At 37.5% G+C, this 17,510-nt stretch overlaps 2 protein-coding genes across 2 annotated transcripts; both read right to left on the bottom strand.

Annotated features, from left to right (window-relative positions):
• Window positions 1-943, bottom strand: LOC120240357 (olfactory receptor 5B3-like). Its single transcript, XM_039245072.1, is given in 2 exon segments — window positions 1-394; window positions 396-943. Coding segments are annotated over 2 exon segments (942 nt in total).
• A 13,208-nt stretch (window positions 944-14,151) lies between these two features.
• LOC120240316 (olfactory receptor 5B17-like) lies at window positions 14,152-15,105 on the bottom strand. Its single transcript, XM_039245034.1, is given in 1 exon segment — window positions 14,152-15,105. A coding segment is annotated over 1 exon segment (951 nt). The 5' UTR covers window positions 15,103-15,105.
• Window positions 15,106-17,510: the final 2,405 nt, after the last annotated feature.

Consider the following 17,510-nt stretch of genomic DNA (forward strand, 5'->3'; position numbering starts at 1 on the left):
CTAAGAGGTGAAGCTTAGAGACAGTTTTGCTTTCTCAACAACCTTCTTGAAAGCATTCTTGACCTCTTTGTTCCTCAGGCTGTAGACCACAGGGTTTAGCACAGGGATGACCATAGTATAGAACACAGATACAATTTTGTCTGTGTCCATGGAATGGCTGGAGGTGGGCTGGGAGTACATGAAGATGACTGTCCCATAGAAGATGGAGACTGCAATGAGGTGAGAAGCACAGGTGGATATAGCTTTCAGGTATCCCTCTATTGAAGGCATCTTCAGGATGGTGATAAATATGAACAGGTAGGAAATCAAAATAACCAAAAGACCAAAAAAGATGTGGAAGCTTGCTACAAAAACAAGAACCAGCTCACTGACATGTCTATCAGAACAAGAGAGACAAAACTGCAGGAATATCACAGAAAAAGTGATGGATCACATTGGACTTACAGAAGGAGAGATGGAATGTGTTTCCAACATCCACAGAAGCATTCAGAAAACCAAAAACATAGGAGCCTATAGCCAAACGAGCACACACACCTGTCGTCATGGTGGTGGTGTAATGGAGGGGTCTGCACACCGCTGCGTAGCGATCATAGGCCACTGAGGCCAACAGGTAACTCTCCACTGTGGCAAGGACCGCAAAAAAGAACATCTGAGCAGCACACGCATTGTAGGAGATGACCTTGTCTTCTATAAGTAATCCAGCCATGACCTTGGGAGTGACAGCTGTAGAGTAACCAAAGTCCACCAGAGACAGGTTACTGAGGAAAAAGTACATGGGAGTGTGGAGACAGGAGTCCAAGAGAATCAACACCATCATCCCCAGGTTCCCAACCACATTGATGAGGTAGAGGAGGGTGAACATGACAAAGAGGGGGATCTGCAGCTCTGGGGCATTGGTTAGTCCCAGCAGGATGAATTCAGTCACTTCTGTGTTGTTCTCCATGGTGTTCTTTGGGAATCACAAGATGCCCTGTAGTGATGAGAAATAAAGAAACAAAGTCATAAACGAATGAGAGATTGAAGTGAAATTCATTCAATATTGCTTGTGTATACACACACACACACACACATTTGTACACAATATTTCATTATAGCAAGAATTTGTGTTGTACAATTCCCCAGATCTAAAGTATGGGCTAGACACTAAAAGTTAAAGCACAAATTATCTGTAGAGTTTGACACTGTTAAAGCTGAAAGATCTTCATGGATTATTTTCCAACTCTTCAATTTTGTGAATTTGTAAACAGTGGTGTAGAAAATGTAATATCTTGATTATGATGAATCATCTTGAATGAATCCATATGTCAATTCAGTTTTTCTGAGCCTAGTAAATGCTCATATCTATGGTTCTTATGTGTCAGACACAGCTCTAGACACTTTTTATGAATATTCATTTATTATTCTCAACTAATCTATGAGATTGATTACTTGTTATCCCCATTTAACGTATGAAGCACAGAGCTTGAGTAATGTATTTTTAAGTTTGCAAAATTATTTTCACCAAAGCCAAACTTTGTGCTCAGGCAGAGTGAGTACCAAGTCTGCTGGTCTCACCTGAATTTAAATCACATTGAATTTAACTCGGTTCATGATCACTCTATCTCCAGTGTCATGAACTCAGTGCTTGGGGTTTCACAGTGAAGTAATCGAGAGACATGTGCATGGTGCATGTGGTATAATAACTGTAGCAGTAGGGGATTGGACAATCAGCAGAGACAGTCTGGGGAGGGCATGGCATTGAGTATAAAACTTGGGCTCTGGGACCAGGCTCATGTCAGTCTTAGCATTCACTACTGAGGAGTCTTTGGTCCTAACCTAACTCCCTGTTTTTCTTCATCTACAAAATGAAAATAATAACGAGACTTCACTCAAGGTGTTATTGTAAGAATATTGTAAGAATTAAATGAGATAGTATATAATATATAAAAATCAAAATAAACAAAATGCAGAGTATTTAGTACAACCTGATTAGTGTAAGGTATGGTCTTATTAGTAGGATGGAATGATAGCCTCTATGTTGGCTTAAAAAAGGTCAGGAGTGACATACAAACTCAGTGTGGATGAGTGTTTAGTCTGCTGGTGTCCCTCTTCAATATGCTTTATATCACACACTTGGTTGCTCTACTGGAATCTTCTGTGTCCTCAGTGTTTCTCAGTCTGTTCTTCCTCTGCCTACATGAGTGGCTGTTTCATCTGCTGCATGGCTGCCACTCTTTTGCTTAATTTCTTTCTTAAAATCCATGTTTTAGTTTGTGTTGAAAGTGTCCCCTTAAACTCATTCTTTCTTTCATTATGGTTATCCCACAGTTGAATCACAGGGATCAATGGGTGGATGTTCCTAATTTGTTGGTCTTTAGCCTGAAGATCTGTGTTTTGGCCAATTTCATGTTTTCAAACTGTTTACTTGAGTGTCATCTTGTGTAGGAATCATATTTTTAATCTTTTCAATGGACTTGGAAGCCTTTAGAAGGACATTTGTCCCTTGCTAATCGCTAGATCACTGATGCCCTCCTTAATTCTTTTAACAGATAGTGAATAAGATGAAATTAACACCTACTCAATCAGAGCATCATATATCCATCTATTTTTAAATAAGGTTTTTTAATGTTTTATTTGTTTTTTGAGACAGAGAGAGACAGAGCATGAGTATGGGGGACAAAGGGGGGGGGGGGACACAGAATCTGAAGCAGGCTCCAGGCTTCAAGCTGTCAGCACTGAGCCTGATGCGGGGCTTGAACCCACAAACCATGAGATCATGACCTGAGCCAAAGTAGGACACTTAACCAACTGAGCCACCCAGGTGCCTCTATTTTTCAAATAGGAAGAGCAGCATGATAATGTTTCACAATGATCAGTAAACTACTTACTGATGGAAATTTTGATGCATGTGTCTAGCCTCATATCACTGCTTTAGAAATTTATTTCTGTATTTAAATAATTCATAGTATGTATAGATGCGCCATTGGTTTTGCTTGAATTACATTTCTCACTAAAAGTGTATGTAGAACATAGAAGCTTACCTTGCTGCTGGAAAAGAAGGAACAGTCAATCCTGAAGAGTTAGATTGGAATCAGAAATTCAGCCACGGGATGATGTATACATACTGTGAGAGATAGTTTTTATCAGGTGCTGATCAAATAGTTCCAAGATGTTTAATATAAATAAAGATGAAGGGAAGAATGCAACATGTAGCCAGGAACTTATGTTGAATAGCTGAATCCCCCATGCAATCTTTGTGTACCTTTGGAGGGCTCTCTCTTGTCTTCTTATCTCTAAAATGAAGCAGAAAATTACTTCTCCCACATAATATAAGAAATTCTTCTGTGAATGGCAAATGAGGGAGGCTCTCTAATATACCTGTCAGAGGGGTTATCTTTCTAAAGTCAATGAATATAATTTTCATCTTGAGGTGTTTTCCCTGGCCATCACTGGAAGTTCATGACAAATCCTCAGGTGAGGATTTGGGGGTGGGAAGAAAGTGCTGCATGTCCTAATGACTACTAACATTCAAATGAATATATGATGGCCAAAGGGGCTCAGCATATGTCGGGTCCTTTTAAAATGAGATCATATTGAGACATGCTGGGAGTTTTAAAGGCTATTTCATAGCGATCAGGAACCAGTTACAGAGATGTAAAGTCTCTGGGGATGTCCCTCAGGAGGGCATCTGTAGCTCTTATCTCAGTTTCCTAGGAAAGTATCAGTTAATTTTCCTATGGGGACTTGGTTGGATATGTTGAGGGTGCACACATGTTTTTGTATTACTTGTTTTGTTTTACTCCCTGCTTTCTAATTAACATGTAATTTACAAACAGTAACATTTATAGTTTTCAATACTGTAGTTTGAACAACTGTTGAAACTGGGTCAAATTTATCTGGTCACATCACTGCCAACACAATCACGACATAGAAGAGTTCCGTCATCTAAACAAAATCTCTGAGCTTCTTTGCCATCAACCCTTTTCCTACCCTATGGTGACCACTAGACCATTTTCTGTCCATATTGTTTTGCCTTTGTAGGGGGGTCATTTAAAGCGAATCATTTAAACATGTACTAGGATTTAAAGTGAATCTTAGTACATGTAACCTCTGACTCTGGCTTCTTCCAGTTAGCGTGGTGCATTTGAGACCCATCCATAATGGTAGCTATGTTAATCTCCTAGAGCTGCCCTAAAAAGGTACCACAAGCTGGATGTCCTATATAACAGAAATTTATTTATCTCACGTTTCTGGAGGCTAGAAATCTGAGATCAAGCTGCCAGTAATGCGGTTCTGTTGGTTCTCTCTGAAAGCTGTAAGGGAGTATCTGTTTCATAGCTTTCTTTTCGCTGCTGGGTGGTTTGCTGGCCATCTTTGGTACTCTTTGTCTTCTGCTATCACTTCCCATTCTCTGTGTTCACATGATGTGTCCCTCTTCACATAGTGTTGTCCTTGTGTGTATGTCTCTCCAAGTTGTCCCTTTTTATAAAGACACCAGTCATATTGACTTAGAAGCCCATTCTGCTCCAGTAGGTCCTTATCTTAATAATTACATCTGTAATGACCCTGTTTTTGACCAAGATCATCTTTCGAGGTAATGGGGGTTAGGACTTCAACATATAAAATTTAGAGACACAATTCAGCCCATAACATAGCAGCAGTAAAATTTGTTTCATTACTGGTTTTATTCCATTATATGGACACTACAGGTTGTTTATGCATTTCCTAGTTGGGGGACACCTGTGTCCCATCTAGTGTCTCAGAATTAAGAATAAAGTGTATCTAAACTTTTGCTTATTTTTTTTGAACTAGATTTTTTTAAAAAAAATAGTTTATTGTTAAGTTGGTTTCCATATAACACCCAGTTCTCATAGTGGGTAATTATCTCTGAGTTGGGTTGCTGGGTCAGATGGTAAGTATATTTTTAACTAAGTGGAAACTGTCTAACTGTGTTTTTGAGCGACCACATGGAGAGGCCCTGCCCTTTCCCAGACAACCTGTGTTATGAACTTGCACTATCATATGTGAGAAGCAAATCTGTAATACACTGAATTATCACCCCCAAATGTCAGATCTTGTCAACTGGAATGTGTTATGCTTTCCATATAACAAAGACTTTGCAATTATGGTTAACTTAAGGGCATAAACTTGGGATATAATCATGGTTAACTTTTGGACCCTAAAGGCAATACTAGTGTCTTTATAAGAGAAAGGCACAAAAATGGAAGTCTAAGGATTTGAAGGGCCTGTAACTCCATAGAAACACTAACAAAACAAACAAAAAACAAAAAATGAGCCAAACTATCAGAATAAACTTGGTTTGAGGTATATGGAAAATGCCAAAAGGTATAACAACCAGATAAATGTCAAATCATGAAAATGACTAAGCTATAGTGTTTATGGAAATTACGTCAAACAGGTAAGTGACTTCCAGTTACCACAACAGAGGCATGAGACACCACACACAAACCATCAGTCAAAAATAATAGTTTAGAAAGCTAATGAAACAAACAAATACAACCCACAATAAGTAAAATAACAATAATAACAAAAACCTGAGTTGGAAGAATCTGAATTCCCAAGGTTAGCACACTATATATGCACAGTATTCCATTTTCAACAAAAACTGAGACATGAAGAGAAACAAGAAAGTACGTCCCATCCATGGGGGAAAAAAAGAAATTAAAAGAAAACTTCCTGAAGAGGCATAGACATTGCACTTATTGGACACAGTAAAAATTGTACTGGACACAGATTTTTATTTATTTATTTATTTAATTTTTAAAGTTAATTTATTTTTTTAATTTACATCCAAGTTAGTTAGCATATAGTGCTACAATGATTTTAGGAGTAGATTCCTTAATGTTCTTACTCATTTAGCCCATCTCCCCTCCCACAACCCCTCAAGTAACCCTCTGTTTGTTCTCCATATTTAAGTCTCTTATGTTTTTCCCCTCCCTGTTTTTATATTATTTTTGCTTCCCTTCCTTTATGTTCATCTGTTCTGTGGACACAGATTTTTAAATCAACTGTCTTCAGTACGCTCAAGGAAGTAAAAGAAACCAGGATAATTATGTCTCAGCATTAGAGAATATCAATAATAATATAGAAATGATCATTAAAGAACTAGATATAAATTCTGGAGCTGAAAATACAACTGAAATGAAAATTTTACTAGAGGGTTTTGAATAGTATTTCATCATGAAGAAAAAAGAATTAGTAAATTTCAAAATATTTCAAATGAGTTAATCAGTGTGAGGAACAGAAGAAAAAAGAATGAAGATAAACTGATCAGAGTGTAAGAGACCTGTGTATCACCATCAAGTGTACCAACATTTGCATAATGACAGTTCCAGAAGGAGAGGAGAAAGAAGAGGCAGAAAGAATATTTGAAGAAATAAAGTCTAGAATTTCCTCAAATTTGATTTTAAAAATGTATCTTCACATTGAAGTAGCCCATGAAACAGCAAGTAGGATCATAATCGCATTCTTTGAGGTAGATATTACCTCAATATGAAGCCAGGCAAAGACATTATAAGAAACAAAAACTACAGGCCAATATTCCTTATGAATATAGATGCAACAATAACCAACAAAATGTCAGTAAACCAAATCCAGCTACGTAATAAAATAATTGTATAGTTGGACTTAATAGGATTTGTCCTAGAAATACAAGGATGGCTCAATATGTGAAAAGCAATCAATGTCATGAACCACTAAAACAGACTCAAGGAAAAAGAATATGGTCTATCTCATTGATTTATAAAAAGCTTTTGACAGGGGTGCCTGAATGGCTCAGTGGTTTAAGCCTTTGACTCTTGATTTCCGCTCAGGTCATAATCTCATGGGTTTGTGAGTTTGAGCCCCACAAACTTGGGATTCTCCCTCTCTTCACCTCCTCTGCTTTCTCTCTCTCTTTCAAAATAAACTGTAAAAAAAAAAAGCTTTTGACAAACTCTTACATACTTTTATTATAAAAAGAAAAACTCAGAAATCTAGAACAGTGTGAAAATTCCTCAACTTGATGAAGGGCACTTATGAAGAAAACTACAGCTAATAATATTATTCAAAGATGAACTGTGGAAATATGTCCCCTAAGTTAAAATACAAGATAAAGATATTGATTTCACCACTTCTATAAAAAATTGTACTGGCAGGTCTAACCGGAGCAATTAGGGGGGAAAAAAGAAATAAAAAGCATCCAAAATGAAAAAGAAGAATTACTATCTTTTTTTAATGCTTATTTATTTCTGAGAGAGAGAGAGGGAGAGAGAGAGAGAGAGAGAGAGAGCATGAGCGGCGGAGGGGCAGAGAGAGAGGGAGACAGAATCTGAAGATTCCAGGCTCTGAGCTGTCAGCACAGAGCCTGACACGGGGCCCAAATCCATGAACTATGAGGTCATGACCTGAGCTGAAGTTCGACACCTAACCGACTGAGCCACCCAGGCGTCCCAAGAATTACTATCTTTATTTACAGATAACCTGATTGTATTCCTACACAATTCTAAAGGCTGCACAAAAAAATTTAGAGCTAACAAACATATTAGCAAAGTTATAGGCCACAAAATCAACAAAAAAGTTACAATACTAAAGAGAAATTAAAATATAATTCCATTTATGGATTTAGCAATACTGAATGGAAATTAAAATATAATCCATTTATGACAGCATTCAAAGAATAAAATCCCCAGGAATAAATTTAATCAAGGCGATGTTAGACATCCACGCTAAAACTACAAAATATTGTTAGAATCCAAGAACAGCAACAAATGGAAAGGCATTCTGTATTCATGATTTGAGGATCTAACTCCCCCACCTCCTTGCCAAAGCCTGAAACGTGTACTGCCAGCCAATGGGGGCCTCTGCATCCACGCCAAGTGCAAGAGGCCACGCAAGACCCCCGAAGCTGACCCACACAACTTTGAGTGCCCTGTGGGCTAGCCCCTCCAGCTGTGCACCCACACAGTGCTGGCCCGATTCCCGGCACTAGCCTCCACTGCTACAGATCACCTCAAATTTTCAAACGAAAATAGTCTTCTCCAAGCATTTGCTGGTAAGCCTGCCTAAAATCACAAAGAGAGAACGTTTAAAGCAACAAGAGGAAAAAAATGATCTCATAGAAGGGTAACCCCACAGGGCTATTGGGATATTTTCAGCAGAGACCTTGCAGGCCAGGAGAGAGTAGGATAACATATTCAAAGCATTGAAAGAAGAAATAGCTAACCAAGAATATTTTACCCAATAAAGTTGTCCTTCAGAAATGAAGGTGAGATAGGTCTTCCCTGAACAAACAAAGCCATAAGAACTTTCTTACAGGAAATACTGAAAGGAATTCTTCAAGCTGGAATAAAAAGGTGCTAATTAGTAACATGAAAGCAGAGAAAAAGGAATTATGCACTGATAAAGGCCAGTACATGGTCAGATTCAGAATATTAGAATATAATTCAGATTAATAACTACTTAACTCTTTAAATTTATTTTTTTTAATTTTTAATTTTTAATTTTATTTGTTTATTTTGAGAGAGAGAGAGCATGAACAGGGGAGAGGCAGAGAGAGAGGGAGAGAGAAACAGAGAGAGAGTCTCAAGTAGGCTCCTCACTGTCAGCGCAGAGCCTGATATAGGGCTCAAACTCATGAATGGTGAGAACATGACCTGAGCAGAAACCAAGAGTCAGATGCTTAACCAATTGAGCCACACAGGTGCCCTTTAACTCTTTACAGTATGAAAAGTGCTCTTGCTATGATAATTTCTTAATAGGCACACAATATAAGACGATATAAAGAGAGATATCAAAAACATAAAATGAGAAGGGAGAATTAAAGAGTAGACTTTTTGTGTGCAATTGAAGTTAAATTGTAACCAGCTTAAAAGAGAGTATTGTACTTATAGGGTGTTCTAGTCAGCCTCAGAGTAACCACAAAACAAAAACTTATAGTAGAAACAAATTAGAAAATGAACAAGGAATCAAACATATCACTACAGAAAAATCATCAGTTCACAAAGGAAGACATAAGAGGAAGAAAGGAAGAAAGAAATTACAAAACAACCAGCAAATAACAAGATGGTAATAGTAAGTCCTTACCTTTAAATATAAGTGCATTAGATTCTCTGATCAAAATATATAGTGTGTTTGAATGAATAAAACAAATTTCCGTAAGACCCAAGCCTATGCTACCTACAAGAGATTCATATCAGTTTCAAAGACACACATAAATTCAAAGAGAAGGGATGCAAAAAGATATTCCAGGTAAATGGAGACTAAAGAGAGCAGAAGAAGCTATACTTATATTAGAAAAAATAGGTTTTATGTCAAAAACAGTAATAAGAAACCAAGAAGACCATTACATAATTATAGAAGCATTAACTCATCAAGAGGATATAATGATTGTGTGTATATGTGTGTGTGTATATATATATATATATATATATATATATCTCCAACATCAGAGAATTAAGGAAATATAGTAAATACTGATAAATTTGAAGGGAGTAATAAACATCGATACAATGATAGTAAAGGACTTCAGTAGCCTACTTTCAACACTGAATAAATATCAAGACAAAATCAAAAAGAAAATTTTGGATTTGAACTATACTGTAGATCAAATGGACCTAATGGGCATATACAAAGCACTACATCCCACAGCAAGAGTATATGCCTTCTTCTCAAGTGCACACTGAACATTCTCCAGGATAGATGCTATCTTAGGTCACAAACAAGTTTTAGCAAGTTAAAAAGATTGAAATCAGATCAAAAAATCTTTTCAACGACAATAGCATGAAACTAGGAATCAATAACAGGAAGAAAACTGGAAAATTCACAAATGTAGAAATTAAACAATACAGTCATGAACATTTAACGGGTCAAAGATGAAGTCAAATGGGAAATCAAAAAATATCTTGAAAAAATGAAAATGGAAACACAATATATGAAAACTTATGGATTGCAGCAAAAGTTATTTTAAGAGGGAAGCTTCACAATATATACTGACATTTTAAAATTTTCAAATAAACAACAAAACTTTATAACTCAAAGAAATAGAAAACCAAGAACAAACTAAGCCCAAAGTTAGCAGAAGAAAGGAAATAACAGATCAGAGCAAAAATAATAAAATAGAGAAAATTAAAAGTTAAAAAAATCTATGTAATTACAAAGTTGGTTTTTTGTAAAGATACACAAAATTGCCAAACCTTTAGCTAGACTTACCAGGAAAAAAAGAGAAAAGGTCAAGTTAATAAATTCATAAATGACATTACAACTGATGTCATAGAAATATGAAGGCTAATAAAAGACTACTATGAACAACTATATGCCAACAAATTGGGCATGTAATGGATAAATTTCTAGAAATATATGACCTTCCAAGACTAAATCATGAAAATTTTTAAAAATCAGAACAGACCAATAATGAGTAAGAGTCAGTAATCAAAACCTTGTTAAGAAAGAAAAGCTCAGGACTAGATGGCTTCATGGGTGATTTCTACTAAACATTTAACTAAATTAACTAAAAAATGAACACCAGCGCTTCTCAGCTTCTTCCCAAAAACTGAAGGGAAGGGAACACTCCCAAACTCATTTCACAGGGCCAGCATTACCCTGATGCCAAAGCCAGGTATGCATTCTACAAAGTAAACAAAACAAAACAAGAAACTACAGGGCACTATCCCTGGTGAATGTAGATGCAAAAATTCTCAATAAAATACTAGTAAATCTAATTCAACAGCACATTAAAAGGATCATAAACCATGATCAAGTGGGATTTATTCCCAGGATCCAAGGATGGTTCAACACAAACAAATTAAGTGTGATACATCACATAGATAGAACAAAAGACAAAAGTCAGAAATTGTAAGTACAAAGCAATACGATAATAAGTGTCTCAATAGTAATATGGAGAGGACTGACAATATAGAGGAGGAAATAAAAGAAAGGCAGGGAATGGAATGGAAAGGAAAGGAAACATTTCTTGAACATCTGTTCTGTTATGACACTGTACTATGTTCTGGCTTAATCAGCTTATAATTTTGTGAGGCAGGCATTATTTTCCCCAATTGAAGCTCAGAAAATTTGATTAGCTTGACCTGTATTGAAAAGCTTGTTGGAATAGAATTCAAGTTGAGCTATTTTCTGTCTCTAAAACCTGTGCTAATTTTATGTGTGCTAGCCATTTGTGTTTTGATTTGGAGATTGAGTGAAGTTGACTGCGGGCTCACAAATAAACAATTGTGGCATTATATTGTGTTATAGCAGGTTGACAGTTTTCCTCATTATATAGACCCTTACTTCTGACTTACTCCAAACAGCATGTAGATCGACTTATAGGAAATTTTCTGAATTAGTTAGTGTGAATAATACCAGCTGCCTTACCAGGAGATTCCAGTATTTCAGTGCCATGGTTTTAAGAGGTTTATGCTTATATACTGTTCAGTTAGTCGTTCTATGGGAAATAATCCTGTGGTTCAGTGACCCAAAGTCTCTCTGATTCGTGGTTTTCCCATGTTTTGTGGTATCAATTCTATTAGGCATGACAAAGACTGACAATGAACAGAAGATCACACGGAAGGTTTTTCAGGAGACAGACTTGAAAGTAGCACACGACTTTACACTCACGTTCCAGTCACAAGAACACAGTTTTAGGGTCTCAAATAATTTCATGAGAGCTGAAAAATGGAGCCTGCGGGGTGCCTGGGTGGCTCAGCCGGCTAAGCGTCTGGCTTCGGCTCAGGTCATGAGCTGCGGTTAGTGGGTTCCAGCCCCGCGTCGGGCTCTGTGCTGACAGCTAGCTCAGAGCCTGAAGCCTACTTCTGATTCTGTGTCCCCCCCCCCCCCCGACCTTCCCCTGCTCACGCTGCCTCTCTCTCTCTCTCAGAAATAAATTTTTTAAAAAAAAAATTTAAAAAGTTGGAGCCTGCTAGCTACATGCTCAGGAATAAAAGAGAAATAGCTGGGAAAACAATGAACTGTCTTTTCCATTATAATGTTTTGGTCAGCAAATGTCCATTTTACATTTCCTCCATCCAGAGGACGCTTTATGCACCTCCACCAGGGGGACAATCTAAAATTCAACTAATCGCCATTGAAGTTCCACACCATAAAGGACTCTTAAATACTGGAACAAACTGCGGGTTGATGGGGGAGAGGGGAAAATGAGTGATGGGCATTGAGGAGGGCACTTGTTGGAATGAGCACTGGGTGTTGCAGGGACACCAACTTGACAATAAACTATATTTAAAAAAATTTTAATGAAAAAAAAAAGTTCCACATCCCGGCTAACGGATTGATTAAATTGTCTCTCCATCCAGTCTAGAAATGGATCCTCATGATCTAACAACCTAGGAAATAAAAAGAAAACTTACCTCATTCTATAGTCATATCCAGCAAATAATGTTAGGCCAGGTTTTAAAACACCCTACCATTCCTAACAGAGAGTAATTGAAGAGACACCAGACAGTTCACAAATCTTGCTGAACTGACATTAAAAGGCTCCCTCAGCCCTGGTGATGGGGAATATTTTTTTATGAGACTTGGTTTTTTTTCTCTAGGCATAATTCAATTTTCCACTGTTTTCCTTGGCTCCTTGTTCCAATCGCTTGAATGTTTTTTTCTTCTTATTCATTATTCTTTATTGCCACTTCGGAAGTATATCGAACACAAAACTATGTCCCACACAACATTAACAAAAGTAGTTTATTCATGAACTTGCATCAAAGAAAACCATTTCCAGTAAATTTCATTTCAGCAGGAGTTCAAGGGTATTAGAAAAGAGTAAATTCATTGAGTAGAATGAAGAAATACCGAGCCAGTGTATATTTGGCAGGTGTTTTACTAAGATCTGGTTTTTGGAAGTGGGCGAGATGTTCTAACTGGTCTTCAGACACATTAGTCACTGATTGGTTGACTGCAAGTAGGCAAGCGAGCAGTTTGGGACATTTAAAAAAAAGAGGAAGAATTATTCACAGAAGTGGCGGGTTTTTTTGAGACTGCTAATTTTCTGCAAGAGTTGAGGTTGATATTTGTGGTATTCTCCCCTTGAAGTGAGTTTTTGTGACTCACTTTCACCTATATAACTTGGAATTTCTGGAGCTGTTTTGCTGCTCAGGAAAGTTATTTTTAAATAAGGCTCAAAGCTTCATTTTCAGTGAAATCATCACACTAAGCTATTGCATGAAATGACTTTCTATGCATTCAAGGGAAACAAATGAACAGATGAATAAGTAAACAGAAGAGCTGAATGTTGATAATGTCTATGAAAAATAGAGCAGGCTTAGGGGAAAAGTCCACGGAAAAGGAGTGACTATCTTGTAAAGGTGTCATGGCAGGCATCTACAGACTCCTTGGGTAACATTTAACCAGCACTCTGAAATAAGTGTAAAAAATAGCCCATATGGAGGAAATAGCAAATACTGAGACAAGGCAAGATTGGGACTGTCCAGGACTGCAGGACCAAGGGTGAATGAGGTGGATGAATGGTTACTCCACGAAAGTATAAATTAACGAGTGGCTCTAACCATTTCAAAACATTTATTACCAAAAAACCTCAAGTACCATTATTATTTTTAATGCATTTAAAATTTTATTTTTACGTGTTTATTTTTGAGAGAGAGCAAGCACAGGTGGAGGTGCAGAAAGAGAGGGAGACAGAAGATCCAAAGTGGGTTCTGTGCTCACCATGGAGCTCCATGGGGCTCCGAAGTGGGCTCCATGAACCATGAGTTCATGACCTTAGCTGAAGTCGGATGCTTAGCCACCCAGATGCCCCTTTAATGCAATTTTTAAAATAAAATGTGAAGAGTTGGTACTCAGAAGATAAAGGTACAGATAATGTAATTACATATTTTATTCTAATATGCTGTTTCTTTGGCAAACTTCCACATGAATTCACTTTTTTCCCCCAAATAACTCAGTAATGACTGAGGCATTAATTTGTTGAGCTGTTATCATTATTTAGCTCCAGATGGAATATGCCAACAAAAGCACATATTTAATGATGAATTAAATAAACTTCATTAAAAACCATTACTTTTTTTTAATTTTGCATTTTAGAGGATTGGACCTATTCTTCAACTAAAGAAATAAATAATATTAGAGTAATATTTTTTTCTAATATCCCAAATGTCCTTAACATTTGAGTTGTAGCAGGGAGTAAATCTAGGTAGCTTTCTGTGGACTCTACTTCATTGAGACAAAACCTAGAGAAAATTTTGCCTTTTCAACAACCTTTTTGAATGCATTCTTGACTTCTTTGTTCCTCAGGCTGTAGACCACAGGGTTCAGCATAGGGATGAGCACAGTGTAGAAAACGGATGCAATTTTGTCTGTGTCCATGGAATGGCTGGAACTTGGCTATAAGTACATGATGATGACTGTCCCATAGAATATGGAAACTGTAACAAGGTGAGAAGCACAGGTAGATAAAGCCTTCTGGTATCCCTCACCCGAGTGTATCTTCAGAATGGTAGTAAATATGAACAGGTAGGAAATAAAGATAACAGAAAGTGCAAAAACGACATTGAAGCTTGAGATAAAAACGAGGATCAGCTCACTGTTGTGTTTATCAGAGCAAGTCAGATTCATGACAGCTGGAATATCACAGAAAAAGTGATGGACCACCCTGGACATACAGAAAGAGAGACTAAAGGTGTCTCCAATGTTTATAGAGGCATTTAAGACACCACAAGCATAGGATCCCATGGCCAGACGAGCACACACACGCATTGTCATGGTGGTGGTGTAATGCAGGGGTTTGCACACTGCTGTGTAACGGTCATAGGCCATTGAGGCCAAGAGGTAGTTTTCCACAGTGGCAAAGACTGCAAAAAAGAACATCTGGGCAGCACATGCATTGTAGGAGATGACCTTGTCTCCCATTAGGAGCCCAGCCATGACCTTGGGAGTGACTGTTGAGGAGTAACAAAAGTCCACCAGAGACAGGTTACTGAGGAAGAAATACATAGGAGTGTGGAGATGAGAGTCCAGCAAGATCAGCATGATCATCCCCAGGTTTCCAATCAGAGTGATGAGGTAGATGAGCGTGAACATTATAAAGAGAGGAAACTGCAGCTCTGGGTTATTGGTTAGTCCCAGCAGGATGAAATCAGTCACGTCTGTATTATTCTTCATGGATGTGATTTGAGAATCACTAGATGCTCTGTGGCAAAGAATGATCAATAAAAAAAAGTTGCACAGAAATTGAAATGCATAAGCATTATTTGATTATAACCATAGGTTATTTGTAAATATTCTCCATTTCTAAGCATGGGAATGACAATGCAATTTAGTGATAACTTATCCATAAAAGAATAGACTTTTGTAAAGGAAGGTTCATCACAGATTGTCTTCTCAACTTCTTATTTTTTTATATGAGTAAATTGAGTCACAGGAAAGGATAATGAGCTGTCTAAGGTCACATGCCAAGAAATGATTGATCTCCCAAATCAGATCTTTTGGGTTCACTAATAACTTCCACTTCAGTAGTGCTTATGTGTATTTATTCAATCCTCTCTGCATCCCCATTAGATTGATTAGTTACTATGCTCATATATATCATAAATAACTTAGCAACAAAAAGATTGGGTATTCAAGTTTACCTGGTTATTGACAGAGCCATGCTTTAGACACATTCAGAATGACTCCCAAACTAAATGTCATCAATGAATTTGAATTTACTTTCATCTCATTCAGTTTATACTTCATCATGGTATCCATTCTTCCAAACTTAATGCTTGGGGTTGCACAGCAGAGCAATCCACAAATGTATGCGAATATACGCAGGGAGATTAATGCACATTAATGTATTAGAGACACATACAGTCAACAAAGGCAAAAGAAGATACAGAATTGGGTGTGAAATATTTGGCTAATGTGTATATGCATTCACACAGAAGAACTCCCATTTACCACCTGGGAGATATTGGTCCTCAGCAAAGTTTGCTGAGCCTCATTTTTTTTTTTTAAATTTTTAATGTTTTATTTATTTCTAGGAGAGAGAGAGAGAGACAGCGTGAGCAGGGGAGGGTCAGAGAGAGAGGGAGATACAGACTCTGAAACAGGCTCCAGGCTCTGAGCTTGCAGTCAGCACAGAGCCCGACGCGGGGCTCGAACCCACGAACCGCGAGATCATGACCTAAGCGAAAGTCGGACGCTTAACCGACTAAGCCACCCAGGCGCCCCTGCTGAGCCTCATTTTATCCATCAGTAAAATGAAGGTGATATTGGAACCTACCTCTGTAAGTGTTAGATGAAATAATCATGACAAACAGTTCACACAGTGTGGGTGTTCAGCACCATCTCAATGCGTTCTATTCATAATCTTATAATTCGAATGGAACTAGGTGCGAGTGGGTTTTGACATCTGGCAGCTTTACTCTGATGTGAGTTTTTTGACACCCTATGCCCACCTAGATTTTTTGTTTCTTCCAGTGTTTCTTACTCTGTCCTACACCCCCCTTGTAAGTGGCTTTGTCATCCATTCTGTGTGAAGACCCTCACACAGACCTCTTTTGTTTAATTTCTTCCTTTGGTCCACACTTTAGCCTGGGTTGAAAGACTCCTATTTTATCTTAGTCTCATTCTTATTGTCAGCCATAGTTGGATCATAAATACTGAGGGTTGAAAATACTGTGGAGTTGACTCAAGTCTGTAGATTGTTTTTGGGCAAGCACAATGGTTTAAATCTTTTTATTTACATTCGAAGTCCTTGAGGGACATCCATTTTCTGGTAACTACTATTTGCCACCATCTTCTTTCTGGCCCCTCTACACATTGCATGTCTGGAATTTACAGTATTTGTGTTTGTGAACCCATCACTCAATAATAGTATAAAGTTATAATTTCTTGTTTAGCATTCGTTATATTTTATGATGACTGGAATGTTCTTATTGGGCACATATGGAGAGTCCAATATAAAATTGTTACCTCAAAATCCTTAACCTATTCATATGCGCACAATACCTTTTCATGTAAGAGAACATAATCACGATTTCCAGGATTAGGATGTGGGCATACCAGAGAGCATTATTCTGACTTGCACAATGGGGATGAAGAGAATATAGAATAGATAAACTACCTAGAGTAGTAGAGACTGTTGAAGCTGAGACACCTTCACAGCTTCACAGGTCTCATGGCCAACTTTATGATTGTGTATAATAATCAGCCCAAAAGGTATTAATTTACCCAAGGTCACATATCTGGAGTAAATCCATTCCCAAATCGTATTTCTGGGAATTACTAACAGCTTTAACCCAGTGTTTATGTGCTAGTTTATCTGACAGATAAACAGAAATCAGAAACGACAGATAAGTAGGCAGGCAGAGAAACACCAAAGAGGAATATAGAGGATAGATCAAGAAGGGATAGATGGTGGATGGATGGATGGATGGATGGATGGATGGATGGATGAATAGATAGAAATAACAGAAGAGGAATAGATATAAATTGTGTACACACACACACACACAACCCAATTTACAGTTAAGAAAATGAAGGCTTTGGAAGTTACATGCCTGTTTAAAATTCTACACCTTGTATGA

Source organism: Hyaena hyaena, unplaced genomic scaffold, assembly GCF_003009895.1.
Source record: "Hyaena hyaena isolate Hyena2069 unplaced genomic scaffold, ASM300989v1 scaffold_252, whole genome shotgun sequence".
NCBI lineage: Eukaryota > Metazoa > Chordata > Mammalia > Carnivora > Hyaenidae > Hyaena > Hyaena hyaena.